This window comes from Halichoeres trimaculatus, unplaced genomic scaffold (genome assembly GCF_033239565.1).
Source record: "Halichoeres trimaculatus isolate MK-OKI-2021-1 unplaced genomic scaffold, fHalTri1.1 fHalTri1_scaffold_7, whole genome shotgun sequence".
Taxonomy (NCBI): domain Eukaryota; kingdom Metazoa; phylum Chordata; class Actinopteri; order Labriformes; family Labridae; genus Halichoeres; species Halichoeres trimaculatus.
In genome coordinates this window covers 10,927,519-10,943,475 of record NW_027437185.1, presented here as the reverse complement: position 1 = coordinate 10,943,475, position 15,957 = coordinate 10,927,519, and the positions used below count along the sequence as shown (strand labels likewise).

Genomic DNA, 15,957 nt, shown 5'->3' with positions numbered 1-15,957 from the left:
ATTCAGCATGCAATTTTCTCACCTGGGATGGCATGGGCTTCCAGGGGAGACACATATTTCATGCAATTTCAGCCAAACTGAAAATTTGAATTTTGGCTCCAAATTTCAGGCCCGGACCTTACGTTCTGGGCTCAATGTGGTAAAACCCGAAACAGAGGTTTTAGCCCTCAGACTTGATTCAGGATGCATTTTTCTCACCTGGGATGGCATGGGCTTCCACGGGGGACACATATTTCATCTAATTTCAGCCAAAGTGAAAATTTGAATTTTGGCTCCAAATTTCAGGTCCCGACCTTACGTTCTGGGCTCAATGTGGTAAAACCCGAAACAGAGGTTTTAGCCCTCAGACTTGATTCAGGATGCATTTTTCTCACCTGGGATGGCATGGGCTTCCACGGGGGACACATATTTCATGTCATTTCAGCCAAACTGAAAATTTGAATTTTGGCTCCAAATTTCAGGTCCCGACCTTACGTTCTGGGCTCAATGTGCGAAAACCTGAAACAGAGGTTTTAGCCCTCAGACTTGATTCAGGATGCATTTTTCTCACCTGGGATGGCATTGGCTTCCAGGGGGAACACATATTTCATGTAATTTCAGCCAAACTGAAAATTTGAATTTTGGCTCCAAATTTCAGGTCCCGACCTTACGTTCTGAGCTCAACGTGGTAAAACCAGAAACAGAGGTTATAGCCCTCAGACTTGTTTAGGATGCATTCTTCTCACCTGGGATGGCATGGGCTTCCCCGGGGGACACATATTTCATGTACTTTCAGCCAAACTGAAAATTTGAATTTTGGCTCCAAATTTCAGGTCCCGACCTTACATTCTGAGCTCAATGTGGTAATACCTGAAACAGAGGTTTTAGCCCTCAGACTTGATTCAGGATGCATTTTTCTCACCTGGGATGGCATGGGCTTCCCCGGGGGACACATATTTCATGTAATTTCAGCCAAACTGAAAATTTGAATTTTGGCTCCAAATTTCAGGTCCCGACCTTGTGTTCTGAGCTCAATGTGGTAATACCCGAAACAGAGGTTTTAGCCCTCAGACTTGATTCAGGATGCATTTTTCTCACTTGGGATGGCATGGGCTTCCACAGGGGACACATATTTCATGTAATTTCAGCCAAACTGAAAATTTGAATTTTGGCTCCAAATTTTAGGTCCCGACCTTACATTCTAAGCTCAATGTGGTAAAACACGAAACAGAGGTTTTAGCCCTCAGACTTGATTCAGGATGCATTTTTCTCACCTGGGATGGCATGGGCTTCCACGGGGGACACATATTTCATGCAATTTCAGCATTAACTGGAAAGTCTAAATTTGGCTCCAAATTTCAGGTCCGGACCTTACGATTTGAGCAAAATTAGGGAAACCACGAAACAGAGGTTTTAGCCCTCAGACTTGATTCAGGATGCATTTTTTTCACCTGGGATGGCATAAGGGCCCGTCCTTATGATGCGAGCCAAATTTGTAACCAAAAACACAGGCATTTCAGCTCAGACTTGTTTCAGGATGTGTTTTTTCTACCCTTGATGGCATAGGCTTCAAAGCGGGACACTTATTTCACAGAATTACAGCAGAACTGGGAAGTCAAAATTTGGACCAAAACCTAAGGGCTGGCCTTTACATTCTTTGCCAAATTTGTGAAATCCTAAAACAGGGCAGTGTTTTCTCAGACTTGATTCGGGATGCGTTTGTGTCATCCTGGATGGCATGAGCTTCGAAGGGGTTAGTGTTGTGAAAAGTATAATTTTATCATTAAATATCGATCCTGAAATTTAGCAAACGATTTGATATAAAGTTCCCTTAATATTGATAGGTCTGTACTCAACATCTTTCCCTGGTTAGACATGTGCTGGCGTCAGAACATACACACAGAGAGCACACGGAGTGCATGCAGCCCCTCCCTCCCTTAGTCCTGCCTGGTAGTTGAGAGAAAGAGAGAGAGAGAGAGAGACGCTGACTTACACTGAATTCCAGCTGTAGCGGGTAACACCGACACTCCTACCAGCCACTTTGGTGGGTTGAATTCAGTGGCGGCCCGTGATAAAAATGACCGAGGAAGCCAGCTTGGACAACGAATTTAATTCAGTGTTCAGAGCGGACTTTTCCATCGGCTCTACCCTTCGTTAAAGGATAAGTTCGGTTTATAAAGCTTTTACATTGTTTATAGAATGAAGCAGAACAAAATACTCACCCAGAAGGTTTCCCTGATCCAAGCAGTGCTTCTGGAGATATTTAGATCCAAAATTGTGCAGCAGACGTCCGTAAAATGGGATCCATCGGGGCATAGACAGTGCCGCTCCTAAAACTGCATTAATCGTCCCAAAACTCATGTTTTTCACCAATATTCTTTCATGGTCCGCTCCGAGATAGTCCTCTGCGTCAGTCTGTGTCACTCCAGACAGTGCTGTTTGGCTGTACTGACCTCTGAACTCACGAAACTTTGTTTACGCTTGCCCCTCAAAGGAGTCAGCGTTTCAGAGAGTACTGAGGATTGAGGATGCATTTTTGTCACCTGGGATGGCATAGGCTTCGACGGGGTCACATGTCATGGAATTTCAGCCAAAACTGGAAAGTCAAAATTCCTAAAATTTGTAAATATGTACAAGAGATAAAATAGTAAAAATTGAGAAAAATGAGGGAAACATTGGTTGCATTCAGATAATCTTTTCATGCAGAAATTCAATAAACATCTTTGCATTTTAGTCTGTTTTTTTTAATCCAGTTTGCAAAAGTAAGTTGTTAGTAAAAAAAAAACAAAAAACGGGCATTCTTGCCAATAAGTGCACCTATTAAAGCAATATGATTAAATCACCACAGATCAAATAGTAGTTTTTAAAATGTAGGCAACAAACATGTTTCTTTTTAAAATGCAGTACCTGTAGATTTAAACTGCAGCTTAAAACAGGTTAAGTGGCTAAAATCATGTTTTTTTTTCAGATGTCCCAAAATGAAATGGTGGTACGAAGGAGCAATGGCACATAGTTTCAAAGGGTAAATGGGAGTTGACTATTTTCTTGCATTTGTGATTTCAGCACAATAATTAAGAGATTAGAAAAATGCATTCTGATTGGAAATCATCATAGAGTGAATTGTTTTTCTGCTTGATCATTGTGTTTGAGATGCAACTGCTGCCACCTCCTGGTACAACTGCACAAGTCTTTGAGTGTCTGTTTTCCACAAACGCAGCACAGTTGAAGCGTTTTATTTTATTTTTTCCATTCTCTCCTTGGAGGTCACATGGTCATGAGCTCATAGAGAGTAAGGTCAGGTGGCTCACTGTCAAGTAAAAAAAATTGTATTTTCCATTTTCATTACACATAAGGTGAAATATTTCAGCTTTCTTTAGAAGTTTGACAATTATGGCTTTCAATCCACAAAAGAATTGGGCTCCAGTATCTCAAGTTGTTATAGGATCAATGACAAAAAATGTTTAAAGAATAGAAATATCTATTGTATTTTGATGTTAATTTTCACTCCAAATATTAGTAGTCAGGGCATGGAGGTGAGCACCTTGTGGCTCTGCAGAGATGCTGTTCCGAGCAAGGTTATTTCCATTGTCCTCTCACTCTTGATCAAACAGGTATAAATCAAAGGTCAGGAGAGTAGGCTAGCTAACCAACCAATTACTGTCATTTAATGCAGTCTGAATTTGTCTAAAGTGGTGACTGTCTGCCCCCAGACAGTCACCCCACCCCCACCCCACAGTTACCCCCCCCCCAGGGATTTGTAAGTTCAAGTTTGCGGCATTATCATCCCCTTTATTAAGGACACAAAGAAAAGCAGCAGTGTCTCTCAGTTAAACATCACAAACATTAATGATATCATCCATAACACAGTGTTGGTGTTTATTTATCCTTTGTTTTCAGGACGCTAATGAAAGCATCTTTGGGAACTTCAACCCTTCCAATAAGCCTCATCTTTTTTTTGCCCTCTGCCTGTTTCTTCAAAAGCTTCATCTTCCGAGTAATGTCCCCTCCATACTGTCAAGATACAAATAAAACAAACTTCAGAGGTTTTGTAAAATGTGTGTAGATTTAACACATTTTTAAGAAAGAGCTTTACTCACACATTTAGCAAGAACATTTTTCCTGTAAGCCTTTATCCTAAAAAAGAAAAGACATATAGAGTTAAGTTAATGAATGAAGCACGATTAACCTGCAAATAAAGTTCTTAGTGCTTTACATAAACCATAGGTCATGGTTTGCACCTCTTCTTACCAAGCCAAGTGCAGTACTTACGTTTCCCGGGCAATGACCTTACTTCCAAGAGCTGCCTGTACAGCAATTTCAAACATCTGTCGTGGTATAGAGTCTTTGAGTTTCTCACACATGGCTTTCCCTGTGGCGTACGCACGCTCTCTGCAAAAAACAGAAACATCAAACATATAAGACTGAAAATGAAAAGCTACAACCTTATTCTTGCAGAAAAACAAATAATTACTATGCTAAGAGCAAAAGACTCCAATTACTGAATACTTTGAAATACAAATATCGTTCAAGCATTAGTGTCACCTTTCCCAAGGCAAACTTTTTACTACAAAAACATTCAACTGAAATGTAGGAGCTATAAACCTTGAGTTTAATATCTGAGGGAGGTTGTTAAAAAGACGTACCTGTGCACAATTGTGGTGAGTTCTTCCACAGGCTGCCCATTCAACAGAATATCCATCTTTATTAAATCAGCAGGTTGATAGCCAGAATTTTCATAGTCAAAACTGTGGAAAATAAAATGACGCCATATTTTAAAAGTCACCCAAAAAAGGTGCACTATAGTATTTCACTAGAAACCTTTATCTATTATCTTTGTAATGATATTTTGTTTTATGGACTAGAAATGAACATTTTAACAATGAACAAGTAGCTAACAATCTGAATTTACCAGACAACTGGATAAAATCAGCAAACTGACTTTCCAGCAGAATATGCAGCTGAATAACATTGTGAGTATCTTCTGATTTGACTCTTTTTTATAGTAACTTTTAACCACACAATTCACATAAAGATTAAAAAAAATCAAATAAAGATTAAGATAAAAGCAGGATCAACATTATGAATGGTTCTGTTCATGACTGCGGTCATTGACAGGTTTTTTACCTTGCATATCCAGAGGACAGAGATTTAAGGAGATCATAGAAATCCACAACAATCTCATTTAAAGGGAAGAGATACTTCATCATGACACGCTGGCTGTCGATGTACACCATGTTCTTCTGGACAGCTCTGCGACTCTTTCAGAGAAAAAAATTTTTTTAGAAGTTTTCTTCTGCACAAATCTCTTGAAGTTGACTGCATGTTGCTTGTGTCAATATTTAGTTTGTGATGCTTTGAGAGCTATATAAAATAACTGATTATAATTTAGTAATTTAATGTATTATTTCTGAGACTGTAAAACTCTTTCCACTCTCAACATGTACAGTTACATCAGAAAAGTAAACCAATGTATAACTCAAAAGGATTCATTCTCTGAACAACCTTTCTGTTTTTTTTATGGATGACAATGTGAGAAACCAAAGGGTAATGATGAACTCAAAGTTTCTCCTTTTTAACATATTAAAACTGGCAAAAGATTTAAGAAGTCTGGGCAAACATTTTACCGTCTTCAGACTTAATTTAAGAAGAGAAGAAAAGCAAGCAGATAAACAACCTGAGGTACCCTGATTTTTCTGTTTTTGGGCTTTTTTCTTCTTTATTTGACTGCAAAAGCACACCTCCTATGAGAGTATCAGGGATAAAGATTGATAAGTAGAGAACTGGACACACAGGGTCAGAAAAGATGGATTTCGAGGAAACTCAAGTTGATGAGTAAAGTTATTTAAAACAAACTTTTGAATTCTTTATTTACAAATTCTATTAAAAAGTTTAAGATGCTGTGAGGATGATCTGTTTTAGTTAGACTGCAGCGACACCTTAAGGCACAGAGTCGCACTTTCTTGAAGGTGTGACTCTTAACAAGGTGTGTGTTTTGGAAATGAAGAATGGATTTTGTTTTTAAAACAAACTTTCTTTGTTCAAGACAACTTTTTACCAGATACAACATGATGAGGTAAGGTATTTACCAACAGTCATGTTGCACTGTTTGAAATGTGACAACAAGCAAATGTTGTCAGTTTGTACAGTAGTTTAGGAGCTGGCTATATTTAGCCCTAAGACATGTCTATAATGTGTAACGTTAGTAAATCCTGGTTAGCTATGTCCTGCCAGTCATCTGCCAAGCAGAGCTAACGTAACCTCACTCTTCATTTTCTTGATAGACTCAAGTTTGAACAGACCACTGCAGAATAACTGCTGACTGTGGGTTGGAATGAACATTAGCACAAACAACTTTGTCTTTTTAGCCTTTAGCTCGTGTTGTAACCCTTAGCTTGTGCTCTATCAATTAGTTTATCTTTCTTCTTCTTTTCTGTTCTTTTTCTGTCTGGCATTTAGGCCCCTGTGTCCATCATTACCACAAAATTAATCACAGAAATCCTTTTCAAGCAGAGAAAAACACAGATCTCTCTTCTCACTGCTCAGCTTTGTCACATGGCAAGGTCCTGCCATAGTGATTTCAACATGCCCTAAATAGATCTGGTCCTGCTCAACCTAATGAGGAAGAAGTAGGATTCAGGAATAACCCATATTTGTGCTGATAATCTCATTTTAAAGTGTGGATTATGATCAGGCATATATCTAGAAGGGGCATTTTTTCCAAGATCACTTAAAAACTCCTCACAGCCCCTACTTAAAAATGAACTTTATTTTTAGTTTTTACTGTTTGTTATTCCTGAATCCTTGTCTTTGTCTTTTCAGACCTGCCTGTTGTATGCTGCCCTTCTAGTGATGCCCCAAAGTAATACTATGAAAAAGTCAAAATCTCATTCAGGTTATTTAACTAAACAAAACAAGTGTCCTTTTCTGTGCGTTATTTTCCTTGATCTCACCGAGCACAGAGCCATGATCTTTCCAGTGTAAGTGTCAGGAGTGATAATGGTTCCCTGCACCACGGGCTCTAAATACTCCGACACAACTGATCTGTCTGGGAACTGAGCTGGGTTTACGATGGTTATCTCTTCACTGCCGTGCTCCTGTGCAAAGACAAACCAAGATGGATTAAATTAAAGTAGAAAGGGTTAGATGGGTACGTAGATAGAAGAGCTCCAAGAAGATTTAAGAGCTCATTTAGTCTTTTGCTGTCTGAGACAAGAAAGATCTGGATACAAAATCACAAACTCGTTTTAAAATTCATAAACAACAGAAACAACACTGCTTGGGAACATTCCAACAAGGTGCACTGAAATTTAAAGAGCTGAAGCCACGTGACACCTTGTTCTTCCTAACTTATAGTACCCAGCTCTGCAGTAAAAGCTAGAAGTGTTTGAGCTTAAACCGTTTTCACCTTGATGAGTTTAGCCGAGGTGAGAACAGCCTTGTAAGGGACGGTTGGTGCAGTGACGATCACAGACGCATTGTACTCCTGCTCAAGCCTCTGATTGAACACCTCCATATGAAGAAGACCCAGGAAGCCAAGTCTGCAGGGAGACAAAAATGCTGACAGGTGTCATAGTGTTTACGATCCAAATTTCAATCTTTTAATTAAAGAGAGTCAGTCTGGAAAGAGTTCATAACAATGCAAGATTTATTTCCCTACTGGTGATAAAATCAGATTAACACCATCCAGGTTGATATGGCTTATTATCATAAATAGCTCTGATATGACAGGCATTTTTGGCAGACTTTTTTAAGAATGTCCTCCAAAAAATGTGAATTTAAAACCTTTGAAAGCCTAAAAACATGATGAGGTGTAACATGTCCTCTTTCTTTTAAATGGGTGTTTTTATGAATGTATATCTTGATCCCTACAATTGCATGTTTATCCATCTCCGATATTTTAAATGACAAAAATGTTCTTTTCCTTTTTCATTGCAAGTTAAAAGCTGTTCTTACCTCCATCCTGCGCCTAAAGCCAGACTGCTGTCTCTCTGAACCGAGACGCTGGAGTCGTTCAAGGTCAGTCGCTCTATGGCGCTGCGAAGGCCTTGATACTCTGACTGGTCCATCGGATACATACCTTAGAGTCAGAGGAACAGAAGACGGACACATCAGGAACCTTTCCCTTTATGTAAAAAATCAACAGCACTTTGTGCACAAACAAGTAAAACAAAACAAAATACCCTGTAAGAGATGTTAAAGTTGGCTGAAACTTAGAAACATAGAAAATTTCATTTTAAGAGTGGGTAAATCCTCTGTCAGGGATCTGTTCAACTTTTGTTAGAGCAAAAATGTAGAGTCAAAATTTGCATGCAGATATAAACATGCATGCGAGACCAAACACAAACGCAGGGGGACTGAAAGAAACTGAACTGAGCTGCATGCCAACAGCTTTAAACTCCATCTCTTCAAAGATGAGAGGTAACAAGCCCAGAGAAGATTCCTCCTCCCTGTTTGGAGGCAGGTGTTTTTGTTCTTTAGGGAGAATTTAGATAGGGTGTAAAATCCATTCACATCACCTCACGATGAAACTGTAATACGTTACAAATCCTTGACACGGCCTGCTTTTAATGATATTCTTAAATCAAACAGATCTGTTTAAATATTTCTTAAACCCATAATAACCTCACCTTAGTATACACACACATTTAAGGATATATGAGATATCATTCAAGTGTAATGCAAAAGTTTTAATGTCTAAAACATTTAATAAATGATTTTTATCTAAGATATAACTGTCTAAAGATCAGGCATTATGTTTTAACAAAGATGTTATAATGTCACTAACTACAGTTCTTTGGACTAGTATTTCTACACTACGTAAACACATTTTCATGAGCAGTTACCACAAAGCAGCACTGGGGGGCAAATGTGCTCCACAATAAATTCTCAGCTGAGCTGAAGAATGTTAAAATGCTCAGTTTGACAGTTTCTTGAATATGACCTTCACAGTTTTCAGAGGTTTTAGAGATAACGTTCACACCCTTACCAGGTGAGGAATTTAGATATACAGCATTGGCGTTCATGTTTATTTGATGGAGATACTGTTTGTGAGTGTGGTTATATTGTTCAGTCAGATACTGTGAAATCTCAGAAATTTAAAACAGTGATGAAAACCCACAGTTTGATGATGGAGATTTATGTTTACAAAGGTCCAGATTGTTTTTGCGAAGACCTGAGGCAGAAATGTGTCTTTCCTTTAAATGTATGATAGTCACAAAAGGAGAGAAGTTACACAAAGAAACAGAAGTTTTCCAGTAATTTGAGAAAGAGAGTAAAGTGTTAACATTGATTTCTCTGACTGAAAATAAAAGGAACTCAAGGGTCATCCAGGATTAGAGGAATCAGAGGTTGTAAGTGCACAGCAGGGTTTGCTTTTATCTGCTGTTGGGACAGAAATGCTGGATGAAGATCCCAGTAGAAGATGGGGACAGAATATCTCGAGGAAGTGATTTCAGAGTTTTGTACCTGAACTATTTTAATCCTGGTTTAATTTGCCACAAACACATCTGATGTTTTTGGAAAAACAACACTATAGTTACATTCTGGTGATGCATTAGGTTTCACAGGTATTTTACATGATCACATAAAACAACTGTAAATAAAGACACGTCCTACCAGCAAAGACCATGGGCCTGGCTGGTTTGAACCCTGGAAGAGCTTCCACAGGCTGCTCGTGGTGGTAAAGTGTGTCACCAATCTGAGCCTCTTTTACATCCTTCATCCCTGCAATGATGTAGCCAACTTGACCCGCAAAACTAGAGAAAAGTATTTAAAACTGTCATATCAGAGGATGACATTGTTTTGCAGATGAAATTTTTGAGATACAGTGCAGCAGAACGGTACGTACAGCCCCGGGGTTTGCTGCTCATCTGGCCGGAGGAGCCCCAGCTCATTCACCTCGTAGGTTTTACCAAGATGTGCTGACACGATCTTTTCCCCTTTCTTGACCCGACCTCCAAACACGGCGATATTGGCAATGACTCCTCTATAATGGTTAAAGCTGGAGTCAAACACCAAAGCTCTGAACGGGTCGTCAACACTCGCCACAGGCCTTAAGGCAGAAACAAAAAGTATTACTTTTATGAGTCTAACATGCAGCTTTGGGAGGAAATCCAAATGAGCTCTCTTACGGTGGAATTCTGTCCACAACAGCCTGGAGAACCGCCTCAACATTTGTTCCTAGTTTAGCCGATATCTGAAAAGTTAGAAACACAAATTACTTTCCAACAGAGGTTAAAGTGAAACCGTGACAAGAAGTTTTGTGTTCCCCGATTTACCTTAATGCATTCTTCTCGTGGAATGTCAAACAACTTTTCAATCTGTGACTCCACTCTTTCAGGATCTGCATTTTTCAGATCAATCTAGAAATGAAATGTTAAAGTTTAACCTCATATCAGAAACAGTAAGGATGCTGTGTAAAAACAATGAAAATATTCTGATGTTTTACAAACCAACACACTATCATTCATTCACTATCATTCGATATTTAGTATGTTGACTTTTCACAATTCCTAATTAAATATGGGGTAAAGGTAAATTTCAAAAAACATTAAAATGTTTAGCCACACGTGTATTTACAGGATTCTGGGAACTTGGGTTGTTGAATTATGTCTTAAAACAGCAGGAGACACAATCTGAATTACCAAAAGCTAGAAGGTGTCATTGTACCTTGTTTATTACAGGGATGACTGCCAACTGAGCTTCAAAAGCCAGGTAGAAGTTGGCCACTGTCTGCGCTTGAACCCCCTTCAGATGAAAACAAAACAGCAAAGACTGAATCAAACGCACGCACAGTTACAACACCTCACTAAGAACAAATCTTGTTTTTACCTGATTGGCATCGACGATCAACAGGACACCTTGACATGCAGAAATTGATCGAGACACTTCATAACTGAAGTCCACATGACCCTGCAGAAGGAAGAAGCTCCTGAGATCTTGGTAGAGAAGCATGTTTTCAAAGTAAAGTGACAAAAATACTTTAAATATACTTCTACAAACAACTGTCTTGTTAATTAGTACAGCAAAGGGTCAATTTTGTCTGTTGTATTTGTAGATAAGAACTTTAGATGAGGAACTGCTGCTTCAACAATAAAACCAACAATATCCCTGTTTTACTCGTAACAGAGCTAAACAATGGCAACAAGATATTCCACAATATTGACAGGCTGAGAAAATGCGAGTATTCATCTCTTGCCGGTCTCTTACGAGTCTGGGACTAATCACAGTTAATGGGCATAGATGTGAGCACACCCTGAGGAGCTATTGCCCCACAACCATCTCTGACAGCGAAAAGTGGAGCAACATCCTGTCCTAAACTCCAGGCAATGATGGCAGACCATCTCTAAGCTGCTGATCACTGCGATTGTCTTCAACCAAAAGCTTTAGGAAAAAAGGCAATAATGTTTGAAGCTGTGGCACTTGTGTTTTTTAGGTCTACATGACATAAACATTACTGTTTATTAAAACAAATCAACAGACTAATGCTTGATTTTAACTGTAAATGTACATATTTTGTTACTCTCCCCAGAGTGAAGGAATTGCTCAAACTATCATGATTCAGATTTGCATAATGAATCATTCTCGATAAATTATCCCTTACTTATATGAACTACATGATATGTGTCACATTTTTCTAAACCCCAGATATATTCTGTGCTCTTAGTTTCTGTCTGCTCTACAGCCTCTTCCCCTTCATGTCACCAGCACTTACCGGTGTGTCAATAAGGTTCAGAAGGTACTGCTGACCCTGGTGGTTGTAAAACAACGAGGCTGTTTGGGCCTTCACTGTTATTCCTCTCTCTCGCTCCACTTGAAGCTTGTCCAACACCTGTTTATTCTTCTCACTTTTTGTTATGGCACCTGTATTACCATGACATCCATTAGGATTATTGTTTCCATGGGGCAATACATTAGTAAAACCAAAGATTGTGCACATTAAAACACCACATTAGTATTTGAACTAAAAACAAAGTGAAAAATGTTAATCCACAGTGTGATGAGCAACATACCTGTCATCTCCAGCAGTCTGTCAGCCAAAGTGCTTTTTCCATGGTCAATATGAGCAATAATACAAAAATTTCTGATTCTGTCTGCAGAGAACCGAGAAAGGTCTGCATCCTTAAAGTAAAAAGAGAGGAACCTTTCAGTTGTAACAACAAAAATAATAATATTAATCATGTCTCCATAATAACAGCACAAACAAGTGACAAGCTTTCATGTAATGTTGGTCTTAATATCTATTTCTATTACATCGCACCCATAGCTTTTCATACTCCTCCATGTTTGTATTAGCTACCTTGTCTGTTTGTGTGCTGACCATCTTTGTGCTGCACGAAAGCACAGGTAACCTCTTCATCCATCGATGTCTCAGTAAGATGTGGGTCATATTGTCGTTTTGTATTCTCCTTCTGTACACTTTGAACTGCAAAACTCGTTTCAAAAGGGGTGATTCACCCAAACGTCTGGCTAGGGACAACGACATGTTTCTGTCACGTTACTCGAAGTAAACAACCTGACGAAATAAATGACCGTTAGTTTAGGTACAATGCATTTCTTAAGAGAACGGAAACTTTGACAGATTACTCATGGAATTTAGGCCCAAAACGGCGGAAATCGTTAAGTTATTTTGACGGGTTTTTCCATTATTTGAAGAAGGAGTCCTAAATTCAACCCCGGTGTAAAAGTAGACAAGGGGCTGACATTTTGGTTGTTACGTCAGCCGCGAGGAACTCTGGGAAACTTTTTTTTCTTGTCTTGTCATCCGATACAGAAGATGTGCTGTTCATATAGCTATATATATTTTTGAATATACAGAAGACAGGCAAAACACACAGATTTCATATTTACAAGTATATTTAAAATGCTCGCGTTTTGTAATAGAAATACTTAAAAATCCAAATTCAGATGTTAGTATGAGTTAAAGAAAATTCAATCAGGAGAGACTTAAACACCATATAGAGGTACGAGCCAATTTAATGAGCCGCGCTGATAGAGACTGGGGGTGTCTGGGGAGGAGGAGGTTTGAGACGCGAGCCTGAAAGACAGCTGACAAGCAGAAGAGATGGCACTTAAACTTTGACAGCTATGAAATGATTGGCTAACTATTGAAGCGGAAACGATGTGATTGGATAGAGGAAAAATTGACGCGCCTCCCAGTCAGCTGATAGAGAAAAGCGGGAAAGAATAAGTGAACAGAAATGTGTGTGAGAGTGTGCCCCCAGTCTTCCTGACTGAACTTTTGCTAAGCTTCATTTCAATCAGGAGAGACTTAAACACCATAAAGAGATACGAACCAATTTAATGAATAAATGCATGTAAAGATAGTTTGGCGGTTAGACCCCATCAAACATTGAGCAAATAATAAATGAAGGGGGTGCAATGATGTTGTGAATTATGATATCCCACAAAAGAATAAAAGAATACATACCTGAAGCCAGTCTTATGTTTCTAGATAATTGCAAAGAGAAACATAGAAATAATGTTATGATAATGCAAATAATTAGGGTAACCACCAGAGGAGACAGAAAGGAAATAAGAGGAATAGAACTCAGCCTCTAATGTCAGCACTGTCAGAGGCAAGAGGTCCGACGACCTTGATGACAGCAATAACAGAGGTGAGAGGTCCGACGACCTTGAGAAAGAAATGACAGTGAGCAAGGTCTGACGACCTTGTTGTCAGCAATGACACCAAGCCTAGGTCCGACGACCATTGTCACCACTGACGCTAGCCTAGGTCCACTATTGTCAGTGATGACACTAACCTAGGTCCGACGACCTTAAGCAACACTGACGCTAAACCTAGGTTAGATTACCAATATTGTCAGTGATAATGCTAAGCCTAGGTCCGACGACCATAAAGTCAGTACTGACGCTAAGCCTAAGTCCAATGATCCCATTGTCAGCAAAGACACTAAGCCTAGATCCGACGACCATTTGTGGCAGCAATGACAGTGAGCAGAGGTCTGACAACCTTGAGAAAGAAATGACAGTGAGCAAGGTCCGACGACCTTTGCCAACACTGATGCTTAGTCTAGGTGTGACAACCTCTACTGTCAGCAAAGACGCTAAGCCTAGGTCCGACGACCATTTGTGACAGCAATGACAGTGAACAGAGGTCCAACGACCTTGAGAAAGCATGACGGTGAGCAGAGGTCCGACAACCTTGAGAAAGCATGACAGTGATACAACGTGACATAATTGCACAATGTGAATCTGACCACCACCAGTTATATGCTTACCAGGGATGAGGTTTCAGAGCTCTTTGACTTTTGATGACAGTATCGATGTCTGGGCGCATGTAAGAAGCGTAAGCCGATGAAGTCCAGCGCCCCAGACGTTGCAGAGAGGTAGCAGCAAAACCTTGATTTGCAGCCGATGTAGCAGCAATTATCCTAAATGAGTGCCCTGAATAAAGCTTAAGGGATAATTGACATTTTAAGAGCACCTTCTCTAGGTGAAATTTAAACCAACATTTTGAGAGGGGAAGATTTCCTGAAATACAGAATAGAGATGAAGAAGGATGAGATTTTAGTCTGACCTGCAGATATTTGACCATAGCTTTAAATGGGCAAAAAAAAAAAAAAGAATCTGTGCGAGCAAGAATGACGTCGCAAGCGCCACCACATTTAGAATGCTTGTGGTGGAGCCTGTAATGACTTGGAAAAAACACCAGATTGGAAAATGTTATGTCCAAATTAGTGTTTTGCATTTTGGAAGCTGAAGTGAATTCACTGCTTCTGAGGAAAGCATAGAAGGCTAACAAAAATATGGACTCTAACATGGTGTTAACATAAGGAGAAAATACACCTTCTCTAAGAACTGAAAGCATTTTGTGTAAAATAGACAGAGTGATGGGCAATCTGCGGTCAGGAGCTGAGGGAGAGGCTTTAGAAATACCTTTCAGCGACGATTTGATGGCAGGATTGGAAAAATACTTGGGAAGGCAGGATCAGAACACCTAATGTTTAACTGGATGCCGGCAACCAAACCACGGATATGTTGAGGTTTGAAATAGGGAACGTCCATGCAGTAACAAATAAATGCACAAATAGTTTTTAATAGGATGGGTTTAAGTGACACATTGATGGATAAGCAAAACATTACAAATGTTTTCCAAGCAAAATCATACGATTAAAGGGTGGAAGCTGCCAAGCCCTTCCTCATGTAACTTTTGGCAGCCTCCATGTATCTAAACATAGAGGTATGCCCTAAAAGAGCGCTAACTCCTTGAGGGAGGAACTGGCGTTGGAGCAGGATTGGCTTCTGGACAGATGCTGCAGAAGGTGTGGAATTTAAAACGGGAGAGTGCGTCAGCTAAAGCATTGAAATGACCGGGAATGTGACGAGCAGTGATCGTTGGTAATGGCTGACCAAGTGATACTTCTCATGAAAGGCATAATGTTATTAGCGGAGGAGCGGTCTTTATTGATGATACAAACTACGGCCTGATTGTCACAAAGCACCGCGGTGCGCTTGCGCCGCCAGTGATGCCTCCACACGCTTCATGCCACCGCGATCGGATAGATCTCGTACAGCGCGGAAGAAGGATCAAGGAAAATCCAGAGGCCAGTGGCTAGCGAACCACTGGCCTTGGAAAAAAAAAAACCCACGGATGGAGCTGCATCCGTGAAAAGCCGAGGCGAATCTGAGGACTGCACGAGCTCATTATAGAAAAAAAGTGACGCCGTTTCATTGATCTAATAGGAGAGATCAGAAGCGCAGGTCTGAGCGACAGCCCGCATCTAATGAAATGGTGTCATGCAGGTTGGAGACTGAGGAAGCCTTATCTAAAAGACGAGAGATGAATGACCGCCCCTGGGGAATGACGCGCATGGCTAAATTTAGGTGACCTAGGAGAGAGAGCAACTGCTGTTTACAAATATTTTCTGCTGCACAAAACGAAGAAGCTATTTCCCGGATGCGCTGCAATTTCTCTAGCGGGAGAGACGCTTTCATTTCAACGGCAACGAGAGATAT

At 39.9% G+C, this 15,957-nt stretch overlaps 1 protein-coding gene across 1 annotated transcript; it reads right to left on the bottom strand.

Annotated features, from left to right (window-relative positions):
* Positions 1-3,752: 3,752 nt before the first annotated feature.
* guf1 (GTP binding elongation factor GUF1) lies at positions 3,753-12,743 on the bottom strand. The gene is made up of 17 exons (XM_074673337.1): positions 12,278-12,743; positions 11,991-12,099; positions 11,693-11,841; positions 10,810-10,890; positions 10,648-10,725; positions 10,257-10,340; positions 10,110-10,174; positions 9,827-10,030; positions 9,595-9,734; positions 7,933-8,056; positions 7,385-7,517; positions 6,930-7,073; positions 5,104-5,237; positions 4,623-4,724; positions 4,249-4,368; positions 4,077-4,113; positions 3,753-3,990 (listed from the first exon to the last, which is right to left on the bottom strand). Exons 1-17 carry the CDS (start codon positions 12,461-12,463, stop codon positions 3,856-3,858), a joined length of 2,025 nt encoding a protein of 674 aa, XP_074529438.1. The 5' UTR covers positions 12,464-12,743; the 3' UTR covers positions 3,753-3,855.
* Positions 12,744-15,957: the final 3,214 nt, after the last annotated feature.

Excerpts from the sequence above, each read along its gene's own strand:
- guf1 (XM_074673337.1), bottom strand. The coding sequence starts at position 12,463 with ATGTCGTTGTCCCTAGCCAGACGTTTGGGTGAATCACCCCTTTTGAAA. Across the intron at positions 7,518-7,932 it reads GCTTTAGGCGCAGGATGGAG|ACTTGGCTTCCTGGGTCTTC; the intron begins GTAAGAACAGCT and ends GTCTCCCTGCAG. Across the intron at positions 4,369-4,622 it reads CTCACCACAATTGTGCACAG|AGAGCGTGCGTACGCCACAG; the intron begins GTACGTCTTTTT and ends TGTTTTTTGCAG.